The sequence below is a fragment of the Zalophus californianus genome, chromosome 3 (genome assembly GCF_009762305.2).
Source record: "Zalophus californianus isolate mZalCal1 chromosome 3, mZalCal1.pri.v2, whole genome shotgun sequence".
NCBI lineage: Eukaryota > Metazoa > Chordata > Mammalia > Carnivora > Otariidae > Zalophus > Zalophus californianus.
The window spans coordinates 11,011,103-11,035,932 of record NC_045597.1 but is presented as its reverse complement, the minus strand read 5'-3'; the positions used below and the strand labels follow the sequence as shown (position 1 = coordinate 11,035,932).

At 43.0% G+C, this 24,830-nt stretch overlaps 1 protein-coding gene across 5 annotated transcripts in view; it reads left to right on the top strand.

The window, feature by feature from the left end:
- The window catches only part of PCCA (propionyl-CoA carboxylase subunit alpha), a 394,205-nt gene that overhangs the window by 361,095 nt on the left and 8,280 nt on the right, over nt 1–24,830 (top strand). For 4 of the 5 annotated variants that reach the window (XM_035726502.1, XM_035726503.1, XM_035726504.1 and 1 more), the window contains one exon: nt 17,387–17,527. The exons of the other annotated variant lie outside the window; for it this stretch is intronic. In XM_035726502.1, coding sequence (XP_035582395.1) covers nt 17,387–17,527 — 141 coding nt within the window. The remainder of the gene's footprint in view (nt 1–17,386; nt 17,528–24,830) is intronic. 5 annotated transcript variants of the gene reach the window in all.

The window sequence follows — 24,830 nt, the reverse complement described above, 5'->3', positions numbered from 1 at the left end:
GTAATTCCGATGTTGATGACTTAATGTTTGACAGAGAAACTTTTCCTGTTTTTTTCTTCTGGGCCAGAAGTCACTGTTTCTAGGCTACGTGGCTTCATCCCCGCCTTTCTGGTACCGTTTGACCTCTTTTATTTGGCCCAGTAATAGGCAAGCCTGCAGGGTGCCTCAAGACAGACGTTTATGTTGGGATGAGTAATATTTTAGTAAAGTTAGTTTCAGCCTTTCATGTCATGCCTTCTCATGATAAAGAGCGTGGGTTGCCACTTAGACCAAAGCCCATGTGAACTTTGACATACTTTCTGATGTAAACAAAATCTTAAGTATATTTGACATTAAAAATAAAGCTTTTTCTTTCACAGATGACAGTTTTCAAAATGACACAGAAGAAGCCAAGAAAAACAATATTTTGTGTTTCTGGTTCATAGGATAATGAGACTTTTCTGGAGGTGCTAGTATTTAATTGTCCCCAACATAAGAGTCTCTAGAGTTTTGAAGGAATATTCAGTTAAATCATGCTTCTGCCATTTAGGGAGAATGAATAACAGATTTTTTTTTTTAAGATAAGATGAACAATATTTGAATGCCATTGTCAAATCACTCCAGCTCTGAACTTAGTTGAAGTAAGAAATTTGCAAGAATGGAGTCCCACTGTCCAGGAAAGGAGCTAAACAATTCTGGTTCAATTTCTTTTCTCCTGGGACCATCTTCAGATTGAGGCGATTCGATTGAGGCGATTCGTTTTAAAATGGAGTTTCCAGACTCTCCATGCTCTAAGAAGAGTGTAGAAAGGTTGAAAGTCACATAGGAGTCAAACTGGTTGAGTGTATAATTTCCTCTTGCAGATGCCAGACCAAAGGCTGTAGTGATCTAGTACTTATATTTGCTGTCGTTTATTGAGACTAGAATTCTCCTTGGGATATATTATAATTTCTTTAATATTAAAGTTTCTTTTCAAGGGATTTGTACTTAATAAGTTTGTGTAATAACATATGCATTCCATTTGAAGTTACCTTGCCAACATTTCTAGGACTTTTTAGCTTTCCCATAGTTTTTAATAAACCAAGAGATCAAATGAATACTCCCCCAGTTGCCCAGATATTGGGTGGTTACGGCTGGTTTCGACCCATCTACAATCTGTAAACATTTAAAGAGAACCCCTCTCTAGAAGACACTTTGAGCCCAGCGGTATTCTCCAACTTCAGAAGGTTACTTGTAGAACTGGAGAAGCCTTCAATCCATGTTAGCATGTTTCTTTCCCTAATCTTACCCTTCAGATAACGTGTATGATCTCATTCAGGGACAGCAACGTTGGGGTCAAAGAACTAGTGAGAGAGTAACTGTTGACAGCAAACACTCCCAAAACTTAGCAAAACTGGAACGTTTTGAGTTAGAAGATTGTGGAAGCTATTTTTAAGTACACATACCATAAAATATAATTATTGTGAAGAAGTTCATCTCAAGACTCTTATCCCACTTACATCTATGTAAATTCCAGCAATATGTTTAGACTACTCACAAAAATTTCGTGAGACATTAGACATAGCCATCATTCGAAGCTATTTCTCTTGCTGTCAAAATTTGCGAAAATAATAAACGTATTTAGTAAGCTAAGGTAGAATAAAAGTATTATATTGAATATTGGTAACTGAAGACTTGTTTTAATTAAACCAGCACATTTAAACTAGTTTTAATGTTGAGTAGTTTCCCAGACCAAGTGAACCCAGAAAGCATTTGGGTTGAGAACTTTTAAGAATACTTAATTTATAAGTGCTTAATTTTAAGCCAGTTAATTTTAGAGCTCTTCACAAATTAATTTTGGCAATACCATCCAGAGGTAGAAAAATATGACCCATTTCTAACATACATATATAGACAAACATAAACCTACAGATGCGTACAGATCTTACAGTTTTCATTTTCAAATTTTAGCCACAAAACAGGTTTAATGCAAAACTTACCAATTCATAAAAGAGCAGTTGGATCCAAATTGTGTTTCTGGCACATGGAATATATTCAGGTCTCCTGCTCAGATGGCTAAAGATTTTTCTAATATTTCTGGAGAAGACATTTATGATTTTTCAGTAGCCTGTTTTCCAAATACCTTCCCTTTCCCACCGCCTCTCTCCTTTTCCCCCTTCTGATGAGAAGCATCTCCCTCAAGTTCGCATTTCAAAGAATGGCTCTTACATCCTAGAGAAGCTGGAGGTAGATAATCTACATCACAAAGGTACTGAGAAAGTATTCAACTTTCCTTCAAGGAGTTTTGGGGTATTTCTGCCAATTATCAGAGGTCTAGAGTGTTTACTATTTAAATTTTTCCTTTCTTTAAGTGTAAGACAATTCTGTTTCCAATGTCCTGATCTGTTATGGCACCTGGAAGTATTTTGGGATGAATAAGGGAGGTTTGAATTGCTTCTGGAGCTACATTTCTGGTTTTGTAGAGATTGCTAAAACAGCACAGTTGTTTCTAATGCCCCAAAGAACTAGATTGCAGCCTGAATATCAAGGGACTGACCCACTCATCCAATTAAATTATCTTCAGTTTGCTTCTTTATATCAGGGAGAGGACTTCCATTCCAGCTAGGGTGGGAATGAAAAGATTTCTGTGTTCTAGAACTTCAGGGTTTAATGCATTATGTCTTTTAAAAGTCTATATAAAGTGTTTTATTTTTTATTTTTATTTTTTAAAGATTTATTTGACAGAGACACAGCGAAAGAGGGAACACAAGCAGGGGGAGTGGGAGAGGGAGAAGCAGGCCTCCCGCGGAGCAGGGAGCCTGATGCGGGGCTCGATCCCAGGACCCTGGGATCATGACCTGAACCGAAGGCAGCTGCCCAATGACTGAGCCACCCAGGCTATAAAGTGTTTTAAACTGGACTTTGGATGTTTTAAATTGGACTTTGGATGCTGTCCTTCCTGAAAGCATAATTCAACATTGGATTTTATCAGCCCCTAAACATTGGTTTCCAGCTGATCATTTGTAGGAGGGCCCAGAAGAAATTTGGTCATCTGTTTCCTCTGTGAGGGGAAGTTGTGAATGGCCACTAATCTTTCTAATCCCTTTCTAAATTTAGTAGGATCTTCTGAAAGTGGAGGTCAAAGAGCTTTATAATTGAAAAAGGCTGTTGCTGTCCAAGGGACATGAATTCTTTGCATTGGGGGGGTCCAAGATACATTTGCAGAGAATATTGTATATGAAGGCCTGGAGCTGGCAGAGCCTGATTACAGAGCCGTGGAAAGTAGGAGGAGTTATAAGAGACCGCAAAGCTCTTCGGCAAGCCACCTCAAGTGCTTCTGCTAAATTCACTACCTGGCTCTTAGTAGTTACTTGAGTGACCTGCATACCCTGGGCTTGGAGATCCGGCGATAGTGCTCTCTGTAAATCTTGTAAAGAGAGGGAAGTCAAACAAGCAGCTGGATGTTTATGGGATTTTCTAGGGAAGTTGGAGGAGTTTTAGGGTCTAAGGGACCTTGCTGAGGTGTTAGAGCTTCTCAGGTTTGAGACCACGGCCCTAGAGATCCAGAAGATCTTCAAAGGGTCGGGGCACGGAGTTGGGGGTATAAGGGGTAAATAAGAGCATGGAGAAGAGGAATTTATGTTAGATGTGGCTTCAAATTATTGTTCCTAGTCTAATTTCTGTTCTTCCATTTTTTAAAGGGAGTCCCTAAGGCTAGCTGTTAAACTCCTTTGCGTTCTTTTAAAAATTTGATCTTTTCACAGGTACCAGTAAGACCATTGTTTAGGGTGATATTTATTTAAAAACATACAGAAGGATGTCCAGTTCAAAGGATCCATCATCTGCCTGCCATTGGCAAGTAGAATCTTATTTTAATCTCAATAACGACTCACACCAATAAGCCTTTTTATAGCTTAACCATGGGCACCCCTCAGAGCTGTCCCCTCAGCAAGTACAAGGGCTGCCGCCCTCACAAGTCCGGACGTTCACTCCCAGGGGTAGCTCCAGAAAGCAGACTTCATTGTCCCAGGTGGTAAGAATGGTGTAGTACAAACGGTGTCTCTGATTTCCCACGAGAATGGGAGATGCCTTTAATCACAGACCTGCTAATCTCTAACACTTGAGCAGGTGCTACCAGAATGGGACTTCTCCAGCACTAACAAGACAACAGAAGTTGAGATGACAAAGGTCCTTATGGACCAGGGCCCCTATGACAAACTCCTCTGTGAGCTGGCACAGTTGGGATAAAGAGAATGCTGATGCCAGTCACAAGTCGAGATTGTTACCTGTACTCTGACCAACTGGCTATAACTGGCTCCCATGATCCCCTCTTGTTATTGACCCACAGTCTAGTCAGCTGTCCACCAGATGCACCCTCTGACTCTCGGAGGCCAGGGAGAATATTCTCACTGGTCACAAAGCCGGACTCCCAAGATACAGAGCAAGACAAAAGGAAAACTTCTTCTGATTTTTCTTACATGTACGTTAACAGCGGGAGCCAAGCCTTGGGTCTCAGGGCCAAACAGTACCGAAGAGGGATATGCCACTGGGTTGGGAGCGTGTAGTGTCTTACAGTGCGCCTCGCTGCACAGAAGTTTTCTCGAGGTTGGTGGGTGACCCAGGGTCAGTCTGACATTATGTGCCCAACTTCTAACACGAGAGTCTGAGTTAGGTGGTAATTGCTCTAAGAGCTTCGAAGTGTTCCACCCGTGCCTACCAATTTTGCAGCTTTTGGCTTCCAAGGTGTCCCTTGGAAACAACCTTTACTGCATGTGCACATTAACCCACAGCAGAGTTGGTCTAAACAGATGCTGGTTTGGTGAGGACTGTGAGGCTGGCGACAACAGCAGGTTATTAGGGCACATACCTGCGTTCTGCCCTATGATCTTCCTCCTTATGACAAATGACCCAACAGACAAAGTAAAACAGTGACCATCTCTGGGAGGAAAAGGATCAATAGAAACCAAGAGTACTCACAACAAATCTTTACCCAAGTTGCTGTACTCAGGGAACTAGTTCCATAAATGTTTGCTCGTGCTAATCTAAATTTAGAAAACCAAAAAAGGACTCTCACCACCCTCTGTTCCATGGGGTGACTGACGTGGTAAGAATCCTTACCCCCCCACTGTCTCCATGCTGATCTCAGCTGTAGCAGCCTGAAGCAGGCAGGGTCCTGCCAGCAAAGTTACCTTTGGGGTCACCAGAGCTGTAGCGGCGGGCAAGTTTTTCCTTCTGCCTTTCTAGGTTCTTTGGTGGATCTAGTAATTCAATGGACATCAGACAGGTGAAGAGGGGGAAAACAGAAGTTTGATAACATGTACATCTCCTGTATACATGGGAGAAACCCAGGAAAACTGAGTAACTCCCCGAAGTACGTGAGTTGTCAGTGCAGCCTTGCGAAGGAGGGTTGGAGAAGCCGAGGGGAAGCATACCCACGACCTTCTTACATTCGCAACCTCAGGGCGAAGGGAGCTGACCCCTGGCTAAGAGGGGCCGAGAGGGCCACGTGGGGCTACTTTTCTACATTCTGGAGTTGTCGTGGCAGAGTCTGTGTATTGTGCAGGGGGGGTTGGGAACAACACGTGGGTATATGGGGATTTTCCCTTCGCTTCAAATGAGCTAAGCATGTCAAAAGAAAAATAAGTTACCTAAATTTCTTCCTGTGTTTAGAAGTTCATCCCTGTGTCTAAAAGCTTATAGTGAGTCAAGGATGTTGAATGGCAAAATATCATGGATTTCCCCCTCTTAAAATAAGGGGCCTTCCTTGTATTTTACCCAGTGTGGAAGCATTTGTCAAAATAGATATGTGTGTTTATGTTTTTATAGATCTTTGTGAGTAGAAGATTTATAATACAAATTATTTCATGACTTCAGGGGAGTGGGATTGGAGGGGGGATTATTAGCTTGTTTTATATACCTCTTTATTGTAGGACTTGTACAAGCCTTTAACTGTTGTTGACTCCATAAAGTACATCTTAAATTTTATAAGAACTTTCAAGGTTCACTCACAAACTCAGGCCCCAGTTCTCCCTCTCTCTCATAAATCTCTCAGTTTCCTCAAATATGAATTCTCCTGCCATGAGAAACTAGAAACATAGACCCTAAGTCTGGGGAAAAATTATGATGGATAGCATGGGTATGACAGAGTGTCTAGGCAGGAGGACACTCATGAGAATTGAATGGAAGGCCGATTTATTAGGCTAAGGATATTAGCAGTGGAAATTCCAAATGAGGAGAATGAGGCGTGAAAAGTAAGTTACCTGTTTACATGTGCTTGAGAGAGAGATTTAGATCTGTATTTTTTGATGACTTCTAGACCCACCCAGTGCAGCATCCAGCATCTTCTCAGAGAATATGCCCAAGAAGTCTGGTGTCAGAATTTTGACTTAATGGATACCGTGATTTGTAATAAATGTATGTTTGGTCTTTGTCCCATTCCTGGCATGGAGCTCCTCAATCCCTTGGAATTTCCTAAGTGAAATGAGTGATGAAGGTAAAAGGAGCATCTTCCATTATTTATAACAAGCCCCTTTCAACCAGACCTGAGCTTATGTTCATGAGGTGACTTTTTTTTTTTTAAAGATTTTATTTATTTATGAGAGAGAATGAGAGAGAGCGAGTCAAGCAGGGGGTGCAGCAGAGGAAGAGGGAGAAGTAGACTCCCCACTGAGCAGGAAGCGTGACATCGGGCTCGATCCCAGGACCCTGGAGTCATGACCTGAGCCGAAAGCAGATGCTTAACCAACTGAGCCACCCAGGCGTCCCATGAGGTGACTTTTGAAAAGCCTCTAAAGATGGGGCCTAGTTGTTAGGGAAGCCAAGAAGGTGATGAAAGGACTGGAACTTTTAGCTCTACCCGGCCCCCCGCCTCCCCACCCCCTCCCCCCCGCCCCCGACCTCTGGGGAGGGAATAGAGGCTGGAGGTTGAACTAACCACTCATGGCCAACGATTTAATCAATCATGCCTCCATAACGAAGTCTCCGTAAGAGACTCTACCTGAAGAGGTTTGGAGAGCTTCTAGATTGCTGACCACATGGAGGTGCTAGGAGGGTGGCACACCTGGAATGGGCATGGAAGCTCTGCACGCCTGCCGCCATACTTTGCGCTATCCATCTCTTCTATGTGGCTGTTCCTGAGGTGTTTCCTTTTGTAAATGAGTAGTAGGTAAACGACCTTCCTCAGTTCTGTGGGCCATTCTAACAAAGTATCAAATCTGAGGGAGGGGGTTGTGGGAACCTCCAGTTTATGGCAGTTCAGTCAGAAGCCCCGGTGACCACCCGGACTTGCGGTTGGCCCCTGATGTGGGGGCTGTCTTGTGGGACTGAGCCTTTAATCTGTGAGGTGTGACACTGCGGGTAGATAGTGTCAGAACTGAATTCAACTGTAGAACACCCAGGTGGTAGATGCCAACTAGGAGAATTGCTTGGGGTGGGGAAAATGTGCAGAGTTAGTGGTCAGAGTATTCTGAGTATCAAAAAGAGGTTTTGTTTCCTTTTACTTAATTTCCAGAGAGGGGCTAAAATAAAAAACCCACCTCATATTGATTGCATCCTTTGTAGGACTCCTGTATATTTATATCTGTATGATTCATGAATGTCTTTTCTCCCTGGCTAGATGATGGTGTGTGAGGTCAGAAGTCATTTTGTCCTATTTATATTATATTCTCGTATTGCTCATATATGCTTGATAAATGGTTTTTGAATAATGAACCAAACTGTTTCTCTAATTCAGTATGACAGTAAAAGGATGACCATAGAATCCTGCATTGCCTGATCTGGAAGCCTTCTTAATATCAGAACCAACTTCCTTTCTTTGATCTTAGAGCCAGATGTAGTATTTGAAAAATTTAGTCTATTTGCTTCTGAATATGGGACCATAGAACCAGAACTGTAACAAACAGAAGTTGCTATTAAGATGTTTTATGATATGCAGTGAAAAAACAAATCATATCTACTACCGTCTCTTCTTGGATAATCTACCAAGGCCTGTTTGGTCAGAGTCCTCTCTGTCCCGATGTTTCTGAGTGGCCCAGCAAACATTTGTCTACCAAACATTTACTCTTTTTTATTTTTCCTGAAGATTGCATTCCTTCCCTTTGAGGTCCCAGACCCATTACTCACTTCTCAGTGTTCAGCATGACAGAGATACCTCATTTTGCCTGTCTTTGCAATTTCATGTCCGTAGAGACTGCCCATAAGTATAATTTTAAACTTGATTTTCTTCTGTTAATCTGTCTCATGTCTTTCTGATCTTTAGTACAGCTAGAAGGACCTTGAAGGGTAGAAGAAATTTCTTCTTCCCCGATAAGATCATTCCCAGTTCTTTGGACCAGCTGTTGTTGGGTTGTGTAGGAGAGGAAATCTTCTCCCTCTATCCTCTTAGATTTCAGTGCCTGGAGCCTTGCAAATCAAACTGACAAAAGGCAGATTAACAAGAGAAAAAAATAGATTATATTATGTACTTCTACATGGGAGTTCCCAAAGAAATGTGACTTAAGGAGACATTTAGAATCTGGGGCTATATACTATTTTAACAAAGGACAGTATAGTGTGGAGACAAAGGAAAGGGGGTTGGGGACTTCTGGGGGTGGGGGTAAGTTGTGGGAAGGTAACTAGGAAATGTATGATAAATACAGTTAAAATTTTAGTAAGGTTTATTATTGCAGATAAGAGCCTTCGCAGGTGATAAGAGTAGTTCTGGAGTAGTTCGCTTCCTTGTATGGGAGAGAAAGACACCTTTTAGACAGGAGGGGGAGGGCAGAGAACTAATTGCTTTCAGCTCAAAACAATCCTTGCACCAAAGGGGCATATTTCGGGGTGTCGTACCATCATCTGTAGTTTTCTGCTTTTATCTTCTTGGCCAGCAGTTTACTACACAGTAGTATCATCTGTAGTTTTGTTTGCCTTGCCTTGATCTATTTTAGTTTCAGATTTCTGACCAATACAAGCCGACATTTTGGTTTATTAGATTCTGAGTTTCTTTATTGAATTCATAATAGTAAAAATATTTTGTCATTAGAAAAAATCCATATAAAGCCAAAAGTATTGTTGAACAGTCCCTGGCATTGGCACACTCCCCAGGTTTTTTGGTGTTCCATGTCAGAACTAAAGAACTTCCAAGGGAAGGCCAACCTCCCTGTCTTTTTTCCCCAGAGTTCTATAGACAACATTACTTTGACTTGCGATGAGCAAAGAACAATTCAAATAGAAAAGGAGGAAATAGAAGGGTGGGGACCATAGCAGAATAGTACGCTTCCCTACCTATGTGCTTATTTACATAATTGTGTTTTTATAACATTTCCTGTACTTTTCTGTAAGCTGATGCTGCCCTAACTATAGATTTTCAAGAGAACAGTTTATTGTACCCCAAATTACATAGTGCTTTAAAAAGGTACCTTCTTACTGGTTTACCAAATACCTTATAAATGTGTAATTATGTAAAACAATTCAGGGTACAGAATAGAAACAGCCTGTACTGTTCACAGATTTTGGTATTGTTACATAATTGAGTACAAGGCTTTCAAAGATGTGTAATATTTTTTCTTGTATAAGAAAGAAAGAAATGACTCATTATAGTCATAATGTGTCACAGACACTCCTGATCAAACAGGATGCACGTGTTCTGTTTTGTGAGCTCTCTATAGTACACTGTCCACGGACTTGCCTTTGTGGATGGTAAAGTGCCACTTGTTCCGGCAAATTGCCTTTGTGGTGGACGGACCTGCTTGTTAGACAGCTTGTGGGCACCTGCGTGAGGCAGAGCGGGGCTCCTTTGTGGTGGCCCACCTGCACACAACATCCCACCACACTGGGCACCGGGGAAGTGTCCCCCCTTTCACAGACTCACTTCTTGAGGAACCCACTGTCCTGTGCCGCGCCTGGGATGGGCTGGCTTCCTCCTGTACCCCAGCTCTTTTTCTTTTCCATCAGTTCCGGCTCTATCCTGAGACACCAGTGATTCAAATTACAGGGAAGGTAACCTCAGTGGAGCACAACTGAGGAAATAGGATTTATTAAGTACTGCGTTTAATGTTTTTCAATTTAGTTAACCTACAGCACTATTGTGAGAAAAGAAAAGTTGCTTATCTTAGGGTATTAGAATTGGAAGGACTTGTGTTTCTGATGAAAAAACAAAATTGGAAAAAAAATAGGTTAGATTTTGTGTTGTTGACAGTTGTGCCCATATTTTTCTCTTCAGAGGGAATTGTCTTTTGGGAAGAAGCTAGAGCTATGCACAAACTTATTCATTCCCTCAGAGGTTTTGATGCTGGCCTTAAGATAGTGCTTTTCTCTAAGGAAACCTCTTTTTTAGCAAGAACTTTGAAAGATGAGTTGCGGAAATGGGCTTCATGTATTTTTATTGTTTTTCCTCCCACCTCTGTTTTTGTGATTCTTGCCTCAAAAACTGTCCTTAATGAGATTTTGCACCACTGGGCTCCTTGAGGCACATTGATCGGTCCAGCAAAGGACTGAAGTTCAAGAACCAACTTAGCTGCGAAAGAGTAAAACGCAGAGTAGAGATTGATTCATAACCGCAAGCGGGCCGGTGTTGAAAGTGGTGCATTATGTCACCACCACATATTGCCATTATCAATTATGTGTCATTAAACAGCTAACCTAACTGAATGATTTACTTTGTGTTTAACTGCCTTTTTCAATTAAAGGGAGCAAATGCCGGGGAAGTGGGTCACAATATCAGAAACCATATATTTTCTCCTGTTAACACCAGGAGAAAGCACGGGCTGTGTTGGTGTTTTCTGTGGGCTGTACTGCTCTAGTTTAAGTGGTCCCAACAAGCGATTAATGATTGGGAGCGGGCCCTTACACTGCCTCCGGATCTTTTCTTCGATGCACTTCCATTTCTGTCCCCTAGCTGCACGCGTGGGAGGTGTTATTTCAGGGCAGCTCACGCTCTTTATCTTGCTGACATTTGTTTCCATTTCAAGGACCCTTGATGTTTCTTTATATACATGTACATGTTCTGTGTGTATTTAAGTATCATATAAAGTATACTCTAAATAATACATATTATTTAGCATCACGATTTAAACCTTAAGCTGTTAAGTTGGCAGTTGCAGGACAGGTGTTACTGATGGGTCAGACTACTTGGTTCTGGAAAGGTGGACTTGCCCCCACCGAAGAAGCTCTCGACTTTTTTCTCCAAGTTTCAGTGGTGTTGACTGGAACCAGACCATGCTAGTTTCCTGGGATGTTGTTTTATTGTCTTGCAAGTTATTACGGTATTTGGATTTCACAAGGTGAAGCTACACACGGTACTTCTCAAAAGTGCATTTGCGATAGATGGGTAGATTAACTGTTACTCTGAAGTTGAGAATTTGAACTGTTAACTGACCCACTGTATTTGCTGTCTGTGTAAAAGTTTGTTATAACAGTGCTAATTACTAAGCAGCTGGATTTGTGAAAAAGTGCACAGCAGTAATTTGCACCTTACTGTTGCTTTGCTATGAAAAAAATCATGAACACATAACTAACACAGGGTGCATGCACTTGATTGATAAACTTCCAAAGAGCACGTTCATCTGTGGATCTTTAACAGTTTGACTTTTGAGCATAGCATTTGGTTTCTATATACGCACCTCTGGGACACTCATTTTTACCCTAATAAGAGCTGTTGAGTGCCGAATAGGACATTTTAAAAAGAGAAGGGTAGCGTTCTATAATAAGACTGGTGCTTTTAAATTGTGTGCTTTTGTTTATTATGTTTTACTAGTTTTAGGGGGAAGAACAAGAAAAAAGATTTCCTTTCTAATCCCTTACTGTCGATATAAAATCATGAACTGGAGTAGTCCGATTTCAGTGTTTTGGCGATGGCGTTAAAATCATTGTTTCAGTAGCAGATCAAAAATGGTTCTATTGGATTCACATCCTGAATAAATCCTTCTACGTAAAGGGAGTCCGAAACAGACTTAAACCAGCAGAGTTTTGTGTTTTGTTTTGTTTTGGTCTGTAAGAACGACTCCCAAGTCTTGGGAAAGAATTTATTTTTGCCCTGTGGATGGGTCAGAAACATCTGCTTCAGGTAGTTTACAAGTGTTCCTTATTAACCCGTGAGCCAAAAACCCAGATAGGGAGATCTGGCTTTGAAAACGACACAGCCCGACACAGCCCGTGTTTTTGTAAGTGTCTATTCAGATTAATTCCACATACCTCTTATTTGGATTTCTGGCAGCCAGGAACTTTTAAAAGAAACGGGTGTTTCTAAAAAGGAATGTGAAAAATTAAATTTTCTCTCCTCGCACCAAGAGTTTTTCGGTACTTTTAAGAAATCCTGCTCATGGGCAGAAAGGAAAGGTTTCAAAGGAGCCTCATCTCCATATGGTTTTCCTCGATAATCCTTTATCCAACATCTTCAGGCCTCATTCCTTTGCTTTCTTGCCTGTGGCTACATTTCTATCTGTGCATCAATTAGCACAGTGATTTATACAACAAGCAAGCAGTTTAGAGGTAATGGTACACAATTAACATCTCATTCCACCATAAAGGGTATGCTAAATACCCCAGTCATTGCTTTCTCTGCCTGGAATTGAAATAAGTGTTTGTCCTAATTCATATGCTATCTGATGTGAAGTGGGCCTGCTTTGTACTGCGCTACACCATTAATCTAATTATAGATAGCTGCAAATGAAGTGCTGTCTGAGCTGGGAGAGTGAAGAAAATAGCCTTTTGTCATTTAGCCTGACTCTGTGAAGCAGGATCACACTTTACGGGGCAGTACTGCAAAATGGAAATCTCCATAATATTGCTGCCTGTTGCATCTTTTCTAATTGCCACCGCATTGTAAACACAACTGGGCGCTGATATAAATAGAGCTGTAGATCTGCTGTCATGTGGGTTGTCGGGAGAGAGTCCTCCGAGTGCTGTTGGATTAAATGATGCGTCCTGATTGACAGCTACCTCGAGACTGTGCGGATGGAGTTGTCACCGCGCTCAGCTAAGAGGCCGCCCCAGTGGCTGCCGCTGTATACGCTGTTCCCTTCACCTTCTCCGCTGGGGGCGTCCCTCCCAGAGAAGGGCAGTTCCGGGCTCTAATTCTCTGTGTTTCCTGGAGAGTTCAGTCCGGTTGGCTTTGCTGGGCCCGATGCTGAAGTAGAGGGGAACACGTTTTGCATGGCAGCGAACCCTCGCTATATTTGGCCTCCAGTGTAAATGGTGTAGCCCACAAAGAACTTAGGGGGGAAAAAAGTTGAATTAAGATTCTCACTCCACCTCAGTGTTTTTAGAGGCATGTCATGTTTTGCAGCGAGTCGTTTCTGTCACTTTAAGAACATTGACAATTGGTCTCCAGCTCGGAGTTAGGAGAGTAGACTTTCAGGGGCACATTGGAGTGTTAGCTCTCGTGGCCACACTATGGAAATGAAGACACAGTTGAATGTGGGGAACTCTTGGGGTCGGGAGGTAGAAAACTAAAGAGGGAAAAGAGAGCCTTGTGTCTGGAGTAATGCATGGCCACCTGGCTTGGTGAGGGTCCATATATAGGATGCGACCAGGGTGGGGCGCCTGGGTGGCTCAGTTGGTTAAGGATGTGACCAGGGCTTCAGGATGTTAAGGGAATCGATGTAAAATAATGCCCAGTAAAGTTCATCATTTACCCTTGACCGAGATGGGCCACAGTTGCCAGGCAAGAACACTAGCAGTTCAGCAACTGTACCTCAACTCCTCGTTGTTTTGGAAGAATGACATAGAAATGGAAACCAGAGGTGAGCTACTTGCGGAGTAAATCACAGCTGAAAATACATGTAAAGCAAACTGCAAGCACTCATCTCGCAAGGAGCCCACAGACCTTGGAATCATGTAGGTGCGAGCACGCGGGATGTGTCAAGTTGCTGGGAAATTGGGAGACCTCAGGGGTTCGAGATTTAAGCTCCCCGGGGAGATGCAGAGGCCAGCAGCAAGGTGTTCTGTGTGACCACCTGAGTGTGGGGCATGTTCATAGTGAGGGCTGCCCTCCTGTCCATGGCCCATGGAGCCGTGCGTGTGTGTGTGTGCGCACGTGTGCGTGCCTGGTACCGGTGGGCGGCGGGCCCATTTGCCGGGTGTTTTCCTTAACCATTCTGATCAAAAAGCATATATCCCTCCCAAACCGTGACCGCTCCCTCCTTCTCCCGCAACTCGCACAGCTCCCTGCCCCCCACCCTTCCCCCCTTTTGTCAGGTTCCATGTTAAGAGCTGCATGTTAATTTTTAAAACAATTCCATTGTGTCCCTTTCAATCGTCCATTTCTCGTAGTTTTCATCCTGATCCTTTTATGTCTGGTGTGATTCCCTTCTCTTTCTTCTTTTGAGCTTGTTGGGAGAAATTTTCTTGTTAGACATGGTTTTACGTTGCAGACACCATACAATTGATTTGCTTAGAGACCTGGGCTGGGGTCATGAGAAAGCACCTCATTCCTTCCCATTATTGTCCTGCACGGAGTCCTGGAGAGCACCTGTTCTGGTGCGCGCTTGCACTGTGAGCTTTGTTTTTCAAGAACTTGATCATTTGCCTGTGGTTTAGGAGCACCTCCCTAAAGCCACAGTGAGGCTCCATCTCCTGATGAACCCAGAGGGAGTCCCCCTCAGGCCCCGCCACCGAATAGTGTCTAATCCCTCCTGACCTTGCAGGGTGAGAGCCTTCTGGCCTCCTAGAGGATTGGACTTCCGTGTCCTGTCAACTAACCTTTAAAATCTTGGGACTCCCACCCCCAAAACCTTGAGTTTGTGGTTTCCGTGCTTGCAAACAGTCACAACAACTTAAAATTGAACCTCTCTGGGGAAGTTCTGCAGAACCCATTAGGAATAGTTAAATGCCTAGAGTAAAACCCCAACCATGCGCGCGTCCTAGGGCATTTTCCCGAATTCTCTCAGCTTTGGCTGCTCTGCCCGTGCCCCCTAAGAATTCAGAGAAACCAGTAAATAGCAGTTTTGATCATAAGCTCCGAGAGCCTTAGTGTACACTCTTAAATGACTTCTTTTCTGGGGGCATCAAAAAGCTCTTCTGATTCTCACCAGGCAGTTCATTCTGCTGGGCCCAGATGCCGTACCGCTCGCGTCCCACCCAGCCGGTGCCCCGTGGGCCACCGCGCGGGGGAGCCCAGAGCCAAACCGTTGTTTTAAGAGGCCTGTTTGTGTGGGCACGCTGAAGGGGTCAGGACAACATCAAAGGTAATCTTAAAAAGAGAACCTTCTTGCTGCCTCCTCTTTTATTATTCAGAAAGGTCGTTTCTTAGCCAACTATTTGCACCGAGGCCTCTCCCGAGGCATTTACCCCGTTGTTATTTTTCACTTGTGATTACAATAAGTCGCTTATCCCCCAAACAGATTTAAGAACAATAAACAAATACAAAAGGAAAAGGAACATCTCATCAATAACAAAGACTGCATCTAAAGGCGTTGAGTTTTGTGACTGTTTTACATCTCTTTCCAAGCAAAGCAGGAGTCCTACAGAGAAAGGAATTCAAAAGATATGAAAATTATAAAAATAGTAAAAGGATCCAGTTTTAGGCAGGATCTTGTAATTTCTGGGGAGAAATGGAGCTGGGTACAGTCTTAGCTCTTTATTTATATTAAAGCTTGTTTGTGATATAGCTAAAATTAGTTTTTAAGCCTATCCGCTGTGGTGAAATGTGATGAATTATATTATCCTCAGTGGAGAAAGATACTTTCCCTGAATTTCGACTTAACATTTTGAAGTCAAAGGGTCCGAAAAACAAGGGGGAAAAAATCCATCTGGGTACTGCACCGAAGCTGGACATCTGGGCCGTGTGCCGGCCAGTCCCATGGAAGGGGCGACAGAGGGTGCAGGCAGCTAGAGAAGTGGCTTTCCTGTTGACTCGCCTCCTCCTAGCGATGTTGGGTTTTCTCTTCTAAAGCAGCCAGAGCACAGATATGGAAACCGTGCAATTTGGTACAATTATATTCTCCCTTCTTTCGCTGTCCACCACCTCCCCCATAGTTTAATGAAGGACTTTGAGGTACAATGCACCGTTGATAAATAGTCCCTCTGCCCAGAATGTTTATTAGACTGACAGTAGAATGCACTCTCCTTGCTTTTCCCTTGCCACTTATGACTCAGATGAATTTTAATAGGAGCAAAAAGCTTTTATTTGCACTGTAATTTCACTTAAGGATCATATCCTTCAGAAACTGGCAGACACTTGTATGTCTTGATTGCAAAACACACACTCAGGAGTAAAGAAACGTGCAAAAGATGCTATTATTCAACCTGTCAGTGGCCAATCTGCTCCTCCTGGAGCCCTCCCCCACCCTTTTGAATAAATAGGCCCTGCAAAGAGCAGGCTTGGAGATGGCCCCCATCCCTGTCCAAAACGAAAAGAGTGGGTTCTATTTTTCTCTCGCATCCCTGCCATCATGATGCCCACAGGAGGCTTTGAGTTACGGCAGCTTTTTTCCCAGCAAAATGGAGCTGCCTCGATGCTCATCTGTCTTACCCCAGGGAGATGCGATCTGGTAAGAATCCAAAAATCTTCAGGTGGTGGTTTCAACTTCCCTGAGTAACACCTCCTCAAACCATTTTCGTTTGCTTCTTTTTGGACAGATCAAACTGTGGCTCCTATCTTTGTCCGCAGAGATGGGGAGGGTTTTTTCCTGCCAGGGAGGAATTCTCTTTTATTAGAAATGTTCTGTTTGAACTCCCTTTAGTGTGCCCCTAATTGTTTGAGAGCCACCTACAAAAGGTTCCATTGAAATACTTGCTTGTGCACAACGTTACTTTCAGTGGTTCTAAAATCTTGATATTATTGTCTCACAGTGCAGAAGATACTCGTTCTGTATCATCTTAATATTACCCTAACCATCCTGGTACCTTGGAAAGGCTACCTCACGTTGTGCCTAAAAAGAAAGCTAACTGTCCCAGTAGTGAATATAACATATTGTGTCTCTAGAAAAATATTGAATTTTAAATATGATTTTGCCCCAAACACTGAAACCCTTTGTCTTAACTTCTTGGTGACACAGCTGCTCTGGAGGGGAGTGGGGAGCGTGAGACAGCGATCTGCTGCCATCTGCTGGCGGGGGCTCGCACAGCCGCCCCTCTCCCTCTGGCTGACCGAGCCAGCTCACGGGATTCCTGTTAACTGGGAGAAGTTTATAAGCGGTGAAGGGAATACAAGGAAAATTGTCATTGCTTTCTTTACGAAGTTTTGAGATACTTCTTATAATGAGACAGGGTGACTACTGTTTGTCATTAGTTACTGGAGTTGTTATTTCAAGAAATTTCTTAAATAATTAGCTCACAACATGTGCCAGAAACGAATATATTTTTGTTTTTAAGTACAATAATTCAAAACCATTTGAATTCAAAGGTTATCATTTAAATTTCAAAGCTAAAAATGGATTCTGCATGAATGATAATTTGAGGAAAATTCTTCATTTAAACTCATTTATGTTCCTCCCCCCCCCCCCCCCTTAAGTATCAGGTGCATATCTTAACCAAACTGGCTGCAGAACTGAACAAATTTATGCCGGAAAAAGTGGCTGAGGACACAAGCAGTATTCTGCGCTCCCCGATGCCTGGTGTGGTGGTGGCCGTCTCTGTCAAGCCTGGAGACATGGTAAGGACCGCGCCTGTCTGTGGGATGGGGCGGACTGAGGCGTGACCCTGCTCTGTGCAGCTCTTTCTTGACTCCTACTGCCCCCATGGAACAGCAAACTAGCTTTTGTGCATTCTCTGTCCAACTGTTGCACATTTGAAGTGGGTTAGTTAACCAGCTCTCTTGAGTGCCTCCCCTCCCAGAGACCTGGGACTAGAAGAGAAATAAGGCCAGATTCATTCTGTTAATTGGCAGATTTAGTATTTTGGAAGTATTGTATTTAAAATTTCTATGTACTTTCTAGCTTTGTGGGCTTTGAGCAGCCTTAAAGAACTGATACCAAGAAATAGCCCTTTAATGGGGGAACTTTTCTGTATAACTTCTGGAGGAAATGGGAAGGGAACTAAGGAAAGTTAATTCCATAAACCGTGCAGTACCAGAGCCCTTCCGTTAACTTGATACATATAATTGAGGATCACAGTTTAAAGCTTTTCATCTCGACCTTGTGACGGTAAGGCACAAATCAAAGCTAGATTAATATTTCCTCACATGTTCAGTCTCACAATAACATGCTATGGACAAATTGGTGGGATACATGCATTTCATAGAGCATGGATAAAAATCTCTATTGATTTGCAGCAAAAATAAGAAGAAAACAAAGATGCAACCAGATTTCTAGGGGATACTTAAATACTAGTATTTTTATTTACATGCTGGAAAATAATGGCCAAACGTGATCATCTTCAGTGGATGGTATGGTGATTCCATTTTGTATCTCGGTAAGTCACAGGAGTTTACACATTTTCCTGTAAAGGGGCATTAAAACTGCTTTTGTACTTCCGTATTAACATAAGTAAAATAATGTTGAGAAGAACTCATGTAGTTGGCACTGGCTCCTAGAAAGATACTTACAATAAATGAAAATTAAGAAAAAATGATCAGGGCACCTGGGTGGCTCAGTTGGTTAAGCGACTGCCTTCGGCTCAGGTCATGATCCTGGAGTCCCGGGATCGAGTCCCGCATCGGGCTCCCTGCTCAGCGGGGAGTCTGCTTCTCCCTCTGACCCTCTTCCCTTTCGTGCTCTCTCTCTCTCATTCTCTCTCTCTCAAATAAATAAATAAAATCTTTAAAAAAAAAAAAAAAGAAAGAAAAAATGATCAGCTTCAGTTTAAATGATTAGTCCTGAAATTGGTAAGTGAAGTTGGAGAACTGACTTAGCAATTGCTTTTACCTGAGGATACGGAAATGGAACTCTGCCTGCTTTTCTAGAAAAGCATAGAGGAGGCTCAGTAGCCATGAATTGTCATCTTTACTTTGACGGCATTGACATTCCTAGAAGAAAGTGCTCATTAAGAGAGGTTCAGTCGGTTAGGTGTCTGCCTTCAGCTCAGGCTGTGATTCCAGGGTCCTGGGATCGAGTCCTGTGTGGAGGCCCGGCATTGGGCTCCCTCCTCGTCAGGGAGCCCTCTTCTCTCTCTCCCTTTGCCGCTCCCCTGCTTGTGTTCCCGCTCTCTCTCAAATACATAAAATCTTTAAAAAAACAAAAACCAGAAAAGACAGTCTTAAGGATTTGGGAGAAGTGATACATAGAAATTACATATGTGTGTTGAATATTGTGTATCTTCTTTCTAAAGGGTTGGGGTCGTAAGATGACGGCCCAGTGGCCTTGACGTTAAGAATGACTACATCAAGACGTCAAATCACTATGTTGTACACCTGAAACTAATGTAATCTGTGTGTCCACTCTCCTCAGATAAAAAATCTCGTAGAAATGCCTACACTTGGGGTGCTGGGGTGGCTCTGTTGAGCGGCGGGCACTTGGTTTTGGCTCAGGTCATGGTCTGGGGTCGTGGGATCGAGCCCCACCCCCAGGTCCTTGCTCAGCAGGGAGTTTGCTTGAGGGTTCCCTCCCTCGTCCTCTGCCCCTCTTCCTGCGTGCGCGGGCGCACTTTCTCTCTCCCTAAAATAAATAAATCAATCCGACATGCTCACACTGCATCATCAGAGCAGTCTGTGGAATCTAGCAACTAGACGCATAGGTTGGTAAATAACGTGGTGGGTTATTTTGTTTATTTTCCCACTTTTCTTCTTAAGCCTTTTCTAGAGGCTACATAGGCTGCCATCCTGAGCGTCAGTCCTAATTGTGTGGCTTTAATTATAAAATCACATTTGCACTTAAAAACTGTATAAGTGTGTAACTGAAGTCCTTACTTTTCCAACACCTGCGTCAAAACCCGAAGGGAGGCTGGAGGGTCTCAGATTGTGATCTGGAGCCTCCCTTGGCACCAGCCTCCCCCGAGCCACTCCTGAGGCAGCGAACTGGGAGGGTGCAGCCTCCTTGTTTCCAGCAACTGCTTTCTCCTGGTCTAGCTTCTCCAGACACCAGGGGGGGTTTAGCCTTCATACTTTCCATTTCCTGGCTAATAATTTAATGTGGGAAAGCAAGGCATTTAGTAAATTGGAACAATGTGGTATTAGTCGTTGGTTCATTGGGATAGCTCAGATATTGAAAACCACCACCAATAATTACATGTGGGTATTGGAGAAGGGTTTAATTTGAGAACTAACTGTTAAGAATATGTTACTGTGGCATAATGGGACCTCTATTTTATGTAGTCCTTTTAAGTCAGATATGGGGGGTATACCCCTTAGGAGCAAACTGGCTCCTAAGGTCTGTGTTGTTCGCCTTACCCAGAAATGCATGCTCTTCGCACGCTGGTGCCTAGGCTGGTCAAAGAGAGCGCGTGCTTTCTTTAATTCTTCTCTCCAGTTTCCCACTGCCACTTTTGTTCCCTGCACAACTTCCTTTCTTATTCTGTGCCATTGTGTTTTGATAAAACGGAATTTTCTCTTGAGTTATTATTTGCGAAAAGTGTCCCAGACCGCTAATACCGTCACCAAATGCAGGGGGAGAAGTTTCATTGTGGACTCTTAACAGCAACTTCTATAATTAGATCTGCCTTGTGTAATTAAAACCCAAGAAACTCTCCTTTGACCAAAGGCAGAGCACTTACTTGAGGCCATTATGAGAAAAGAATACTGGTAACTTTTAAGTTTTGTGGTTTTAAATTATTTTAGCACTGCAGGGCATGTTGTGTTGTGCTTAGTACTAACAATAGCTGAGCCCAAGTTCTACTTTTATCAGTAGAAAGATAATGGAATCAATCATCTCTGTGTGTTTTCAAGGAAAACAGGACCTAAGAGACAAATGGGGGCCTATAACTATTCTCTTATTCTTTGAAATGTGTTTTTTTAATAATAGTTTAAATTTCAGTAATCTGTAATTTTTATATTTAGGTTAAGTAAAGCCTGACAGATCTTAGAATGGTGGGCCTGGCAATAATGTGTTCCACCAAAGCATCACATAAATAATAAATAATAAATCTGTTTTGTGAAGTAAAACGTCTTAATGAAGTTAAAAAAAAAAACAGCACCTCAGGGCAAAATGATGTGGGGTGGCTGTTCAGAAGTAATAAATGCACTCAGCTTCCTGTGGGAAAGTCTTTCCCCTCCCTGAGCACAGAGGCTGTGTTTTTTTGGATTCATACAGCAAAAGTTTCTGATGTCTTTCAATGTCTGTTACATAGTATTTGACATTAAATGTGGCAGTAAAATCATTTTTTTAAATGATTGTACAATAGCCTTTTTGTACATGTGGGGAGGTGGATTCTGGTCAACAGTCAAATGCATACAAACAAACCCAATAATAAACAAGGTAGGAGTGGATTATGGAAAGTCAGGAGTCACCCATTTAATTCAGAAAACAGTTGATAGAATGACTTTGATATGCCTTTAGTCTGTTGGGCCTTTTTGTTTGTTTGTTTTGTTTTTTTGTAATCCACCCTCTGAAAATACTTTCATGACTGATTCTCATTTCGGTTGGAAAAATACCTATTTTTTGTATATTTAGCACCATCCTAAACTGAGGGCCCTTTAATCCAAGACAGCATTTTTTTATAATTTGTTTTAATTTTTAAAATGCCTACCTTTATGATACTCTTGAACAAAAATATTAGAAACACACATTCTCTCAGAATAAGGGCAGAGCGTACCGGCCAGCTTTAGGCCGAGAGCTGCCAAAATGTCACACAGTTTCCATTTTGACTCCGAAGCCTAAAATAAAGTCATTCGGGGCACAGTTGTTTTGTTAGCCCTTTGATACCAGAAACAAAGCACAAAATAAAAATAAAAAATAAGGCAACCCAAGGGGAGGTTTTACTGTTGCAGTGAATCAGGATTTCTTCTGAGTGAGCTTCCAATTCAGCAGACCTCTCAGATTTGTTACAGAAATATCCATCCTATTCAATACAGTAACAACTGAGACAGGAACCAGGAGTGGGCGGTGTCCCCATTTATGTGGCTTTCTTTTGTAATTATCACTTGTGAGACCAGGTCAAATCCTAGATTGGCAGTGAGTACCTGTTGCTGCTTTTCTTGCCAAATAGCCTGTTCAGTGCCAGTGAGGCAGGCCTGGGAGTATTTTTGTGGGGCCAGGATGGGGGAGATCCGCTGCGTAATGGAACCGGCCTTTGGCAGAAGGGGGAGTAGGTGTTTGGGACTGTTGTTCTCGTGCATGGTGTTTTGGGCAGAAAATGGAATCCTATCAAGTGCACCCATGAGAACATAAAATTTGTAATCGTTAATAGGAGTACCACCCAGATTTCACCCTAATGTTTGTCCTCCTTGGGTGTGCTCTTTCAGCGCGTCTAGGGGAAGTCTCCCGAACAGTGGGAAGGCCAGTGATCCTGAGATCCAGGTGCACCGTTTCAGATCATGGTGTTCACACCACCCCTTTGCCCCCAAACTTCTGTAATTGAGCCCACACCCGATCCTGGGGAATTTGCAAATAAACTTGGCAAGAGACCTCTGGTTTTTAAGTCTTGAAGAAACAGATTTGAAGCCTCCTTCGCTGCTCTCAGGTATCTGGATGAGAAGCGTTGGAATGGTCCCTCCTGACCTGGGTTTGTCTGGCAGGGACCTGCGTACCTCGTACGGCCCAGTACCCACGACGGCATCCTTTCCCGGCCAAGCACCTGGCCTGACGGATCCATATTCCAGTTTATGGATACCTTGATTTACAATCCTAAAATCATTACACTAATTAAATTTTCATATTTGATAGCAGTTTATTTGACAAGATGCCAGTTTTCCACCCAAACCTCAGATTGTATTCCAAAGCATGTATAAATCTATGCATTCATTATTTCACATTTTGAAACTTCAGATTACAAAACATTACACACATAAAGGTCCAGAGAATAATGCTCGTGCTCAGATGCTCTCTGCTCATCTTTACCATATTTGCTTCCGAATGTACTTAACAATAAAACGTTGCTTATATGGTGAACTTGCCCTGGGGTCCCTCCCTGATCAAATTCCTGTCCTGCCTTCTTCAGAGGTGATCGCTACCTGGAAATTGGCCCTTTTGTCTTTTCCAGATAACATTCATTTTTCAGTGTTAGGGTTAACTTTTGTTGGAGGTAACAATTTGAGAATTTTTACAATTTAACTTAAGATAATGACCAGTATAAGAAAAACTATTTTTACAGATTCATCAGTAAGTTAAATGTTGCAGGCGAGTCTCCTGTAAGTTTGGCATTTGATTTTATTTTTCAAGAAATGATCTGCTTGGGATTAGAGGCTATGTTATCCTGGTCTTAACCGTTTTTGAAGATGGCAGTTTGCAACCTTACCAAGATTCAAAAGATCTTTCCTCACCCCTTTGCTTAAAAAAAAAAAAAATCAAAACAACAAAAAACAAAAACATGGAGTTACTGAGTACTTGAAGACCGCATACTTCACAGAGATAGAGGATCCAGACTGATCTCTTAAAGATACTGTGAGTTTTTCTCTCACTCTAGGGGCTTTGGCTCCAGTTCCTGGCTAACTTCGAGGGCAGGAGGGAGAAATGTTTTTCATTTTAAGGAAAACTGGACTTGTATCGGCCACGACTCCGTATTCGCTCCCTGCTTGGTCGCCCACTGCACAAAGTCAGGGAGGTGGCTCCGGGCAGCCGGGGGAGCTGGGCCAGCTGGGCCAGCGTGGGGTAGGCAGGGATGCCGAGGCGTGCGCACAAGCCCATTGCCGGAGGCCTCAGACTGCAGATAAGGGGTTTGGTGGCATTTCTGTCTCCGGGGTCCTCTTTCTTTGTAATTTGACGGTGGTTCCTTCCACCGTCACTGCTTAAATACTAGACGGTCTCCCGGGGTCTTTCTCCCTCCCTCTGCATGAAGATTTTGGGATGTGAATGCACATTTCTTCTTCTTCGGGAAACATCAGGGGTATTTACCAGCCTATCTTACAGGCTCAGAAAGAGGAAGTTATTATAATCAGATCCTAGCAGTGCCTTTTAACCAAATCTGAGAGGCCTTCTTCTCATGGCTGTTAACTGTGTCTTCCTTCAGATCTAAGGGCCGTAAAATGCATTGCATTCAGGCACCTGTGTTCTAAGTAGAACAGCCTTTAAAAATGTAATTGAAGGATTTTCACTTTTGTGGCGTCGTCAGCAGGGTTGATATTGATCCGTGCTTTCGGGTGGCCCGGTGCAGCAGAAGGGGGGACTGTGGCGGGCCGGGAAGCCCTCCGAGCCTTCTGTCTAATTTGGCAGAAAAACACAGAACGTAGGACAACAAAAGAAGGCTCCCTTTTCCATAAAAATTTTTCCTCCCACCCACCCCTCTTCCCCAAAAAGGGGACTTAATTTTTCAGCTGCACACAGTGATTTGGTGCTCACTCTTGCATTGAAACAGTTGCTGTCTGAACAGGCAGGAAACAGTTTTCTTTTAATTGCTGAAATCATTCGGAAGTGCTTCATGCCCTGCTTCGATACAGCAGATGCTGTGCATTAATTGGCCTGTGTAGAAGTGACCCAGGGTTCCTTGCAGCGGGCCCAATTTTAGGCAGAGGGTTTAAATAGCTTATTTATTATTTTGTATAATCTGGCGTACATTATGTGCGCCTGCACGTGTCGCATTTCATGGTCTGCACTCTCTAATGTCATGTGGGTTTCAAAACCTGTGTTTCTCTCGTAATGTACTAGCAGCAGGTAAGCTCCAAATACCATCCATCAGGAGCTAATTTTTTATCCAGATACCGCGATGACGGATGAACCTGTCTTTTGTGTGAATGTTTAGCGCAGTAGAAAGCCATATGCCACTGGCACTGTTTCCTGTGTGTTCTTTACAGTTGCTGGAGAAGTGGGCTGGCGGGGGTTGGGGGGAAGCCCCCCGTGACATTCTGTCCGCTTCCCGCCACCGGAAGGATAACCCCTCTAAAACAGCCCTGGTTTGGGACGACAAAAGAGGGTATAGGGGCCATTTTTGAG